We start from the raw sequence: 3,768 nt of genomic DNA on the forward strand, positions 1-3,768 counted from the left end.
TGACAGAAATATAAAAGGAAACAGGCCTTTAAAAATTTAAAGTTAAAGTTACACAAGTTGAACTGGTTCTAGAATTCAGATCAATGTGACTTTACTTAAATCCTCTGTCCTTAACAATTTGTAAACTGACTGAAACATAAAGAGAAACTGCTAGGAGATGGTGAAAGCCTAAGTGGGTGGTATAACAAATTTCAAGTTTAGCTGCTAACTTCAGGGTCAGTAGGTCGAATCCACCAGCCACTATATGAAAAATGAGTTACAACCTTGGAAACCCAGAGTCAGTTCTGCTCTGTCCTTTAGGGTTGGTATGAGCCAGAACTGACTTAATGGCAGTGAGAAGAGATGATGATGGAACACGGAGGACAGGAATCAGTGTACTTAATTATGAAAAATTATTTTAATGCCTAGATGTAGTAAAAAAAACAACCAGTAATAGAATCCATAACTACCATTAGAGGAATTGACCTGCTTTTACAGTGTTTATAGACTGGGAAATTTCTTAGACATATCTCTTTAACCATATCCGCCCAAGAAATTCAGTTGTATTTTTCATTTTAGATTTCAATAACAAAATTTAGGCAGACACATGCTACTTAGAATGTTCTTTTTTCAGCTTTATGAAAGCTCAGGAAACTGCAGGTTTGAGTTGCCAGCACTGGCTAGCTAGGGTTGCGGAGCTTTGATGGATGGCATCTTCCAGGACATCAGAGGTTCCCCTCCTGCTTTCTTGCAGGTACTCTGTTACTGGGGGTTGGGTTCAAAGCAGAACAGGTTATCCTGTCTTATCTCTGTCCTGGGAATCTTTTCTTACCTTCTCGGACTATATAAATGTTTTACATTAGAAAGCATTTGGAAACATTCCTGAAACAACCCTGCCTGGTGTGTGTAGGGGCAGAAAATCCTTTCTGCATAATGTCTTTATTCAAGTCTTATGTACCAAGGGGCTTGCAAAAGTTCATGGGAAAATTCCATTACCTTTTCATTCCACTTTTCTACAAAATTATTTGAAGCCCCCTTGTACTTATTTGTAAGCAGGAATTGTTATATAACCTGGTACTTCCACTAAAATGCTTTATTCAAGGTTGAATCAGAAAATATATAGGTATATGAATGTGGTTATCTGTGAATGAAGTTGTTTTGACAATCACTGGGGGGACAGGTGCAACAGCTGAACAGTCCCTGAGCTGAGCCCAAGGTCTGAAATAGGAAATACAGCATGACCTGATAATACTCAAGAAAATAAAAATATTTACCTCGGACAGCATAACCATCTTTTACTGATGCTGGAAAGGGCGGCAGGTTGTCTTTTGCATACACATCTTGAGCAAGGACTCGGCCCATTCCATCTGAAAGAAGAGAAGAGAACAGGCAATTGTGACTGTTGAGAGCAATGGTGTAAGCAGATGGTACAAACAAGATGGGCATGTGTGCTTGTCTGACAGCTTGTACTCAAGCCCAGTTAGACGGCCAGATTCTGGTCCCAAGTAATAGGAAAGAGAAGGAAGAGATGACCCTGGTGTCTGAAATAAAAAATGAGATTCAGCTAATGCTTGAAGAGATTATCTTAATATGACTAACTACATTGTTGTCAAAGATATATTCAAGTATTTTAAAATACCCATTATAAATTGTTGATATGTCAGTAATCCCTTACGATCAGTTTCATAACCATTGACCTTGTAGTTTCATTTCTAGAAATCTACCCTAAGAAAATGGTAGATATTTATGCATATGTTTATTTTTGAGTTGCTTATATTAGTTAAAAAGAAAAAACAAAACTGCAAAAATATCAATAATATAATATTAAAAACCAATTAGCCTTAAAGTATCATGTGGGCAGAAGTAATACCTATGAAAAAACATCATTTACACAGAAACATCATTGGACATGTTTCATACCATTCTCAAGCCAGTGCCACTGAGTTGCGTATAACTTAGACGGAACTGACTGGACAGAGGAGACTTGCTCTGTAGGTTTCTGAGACTAAGTCTTTCCAGAAGAAGCAGACAGCTTCATCTTTCTCCCACACAGTGGCTGGTGGGTTTGAAGAGCTCAATGCTTAACCTACTGTGCCACAAGGACCCTTTGCCATGCTTCAAAATGTGCAAAAGTGGCATGTGTAATATATTATTAAAGCCATTTTAAGGTATATTGTGTACAGAAAAAGACAAGAAAAAATACATGAACATAGAGCATTTACCATGTTGTGCAACCAACACCCCCAGCTATTTCCATGTTTTTCACTTCCCCTACCAAAAACATAGTACATCTTAAGCAATAATTTTTCATTTACCTCCTTTTCCAACCCTTAGTAACCACTAATAAACGTTGGTCTCTAAACATTTGCTTCTTCTAAGTATTTCTGATTTCATAGTCTAGGTATTCTGTATTTCATGTTAGTGGGATGATATGGTATTTGTTCATCCGTGCTGTAGAATTACAACTTCACTTTTCTTAACGGCTAAATGATATTTCACTGTATCGCTATACCACATCTTGTCTGTCATTTGATGCTGGGGTTATTTCCCCCTTTTGGCTATTTTGGATAATGATGTAGTGAACAAAGGTGTCCACCTTTTTTCGTTCACCTGATTTTAAGTCTCTTGCGTATATCCCTTGGAGGGGGATTGCTGGGTCATATAATTTAACTTTTAACTTTAACTTCCTGAGGAGTTGCAAAGCTATTTTCCACGATGGCTGTACTATTCTTCCCACCCACCAGCACTGCACGAGTGTTCCAATTTCACCACATCCTTGCCAATATTTTTTATTTTCCATTTTTCTGATAATAGTCATGCCAGCATGTGTGCAGAGGTATCTCATTTATATTTTCCTAATGACCAATGGCAACAAGCATCTTTTCACACACTTACTGTTGGTCATTTGTCCTTTGCCATCTATAAATTGTATAGTTTATGTTGTTGAGTTCTAGTTCTTTTTAAAATCTGGACATTAAATCCTCATCAAATTGTCTTATTTGCCAATATTTCCCTCACATTATTCAGATTGTCCTTTTACTTTCTTCCCCTCCCCCCCCCAGCCCTGATGGCCCCCCACGGCCATTCTGTCCTTTTACTTTCTTGATAAATTTCTTTGATGCATAAAGTTTTTAATTTTGATGAAGTCTGACATTTTTTTCCCTTTTGTTGCTTATACTTTTGGTTTGCACATAGAATGATCCATTAGCAAAAGCAAAGTCTTGACACATTATGCCTATGTTTTCTTCTAATATTTTTATGACTTTAGTTTTTATATTGAGGCTAATAACTCATTTGAGCTAATTTCCATCATATGAGGTTTGGGCCCAACTTCATTAAAACAAAATATTGTATGTAGAGATTCAGTTGTCTCTGCACGATTTGTTGAAGAGATTGTTATTTCCTGATTTCCCGTCAAGAATGGACTTGGTAGGTTTCCTTTTTACTGTGGTGATGATTGCACATGTCTGTGACTATGTTAGAAAACTTACACACTTTAAACAGACTAATTATATGGTATATAAAGTATATCTCTGTAAAGTCATCAGTTTTTTTTCCCTAAAGGTCAGGGCAAGATATATTTTTCTTAAAGAATATTTCTTTCATATCAACATATAACTAGATTTAGAGGAACTAAGAAGTGCCTTATTTGTAGCACACTTATGCCATTTTGTCTTTATAGACCTTCTTGAAACCCTATGGGAAAAAATATTTAAAATTTCAATAAATAATTTTATTGGGGGCTCTTACAGCTCTTATAACAATCCATACATCAACTGTCTCAGGCAC

General features: G+C 36.5%; 1 protein-coding gene across 1 annotated transcript in view; it reads right to left on the reverse strand.

The window, feature by feature from the left end:
- GPHN (gephyrin) overlaps positions 1-3,768 on the reverse strand; it is a 292,262-nt gene that overhangs the window by 112,452 nt on the left and 176,042 nt on the right. The window contains exon 7 of the mRNA XM_030884864.1: positions 1,254-1,346. Coding sequence (XP_030740724.1) covers positions 1,254-1,346 — 93 coding nt within the window. The remainder of the gene's footprint in view (positions 1-1,253; positions 1,347-3,768) is intronic.

This window comes from Echinops telfairi, unplaced genomic scaffold, assembly GCF_000313985.2.
Source record: "Echinops telfairi isolate 266 unplaced genomic scaffold, ASM31398v2 ScPeMD7_18;HRSCAF=68, whole genome shotgun sequence".
In the NCBI taxonomy this organism is placed as follows: Eukaryota; Metazoa; Chordata; class Mammalia; order Afrosoricida; family Tenrecidae; genus Echinops; species Echinops telfairi.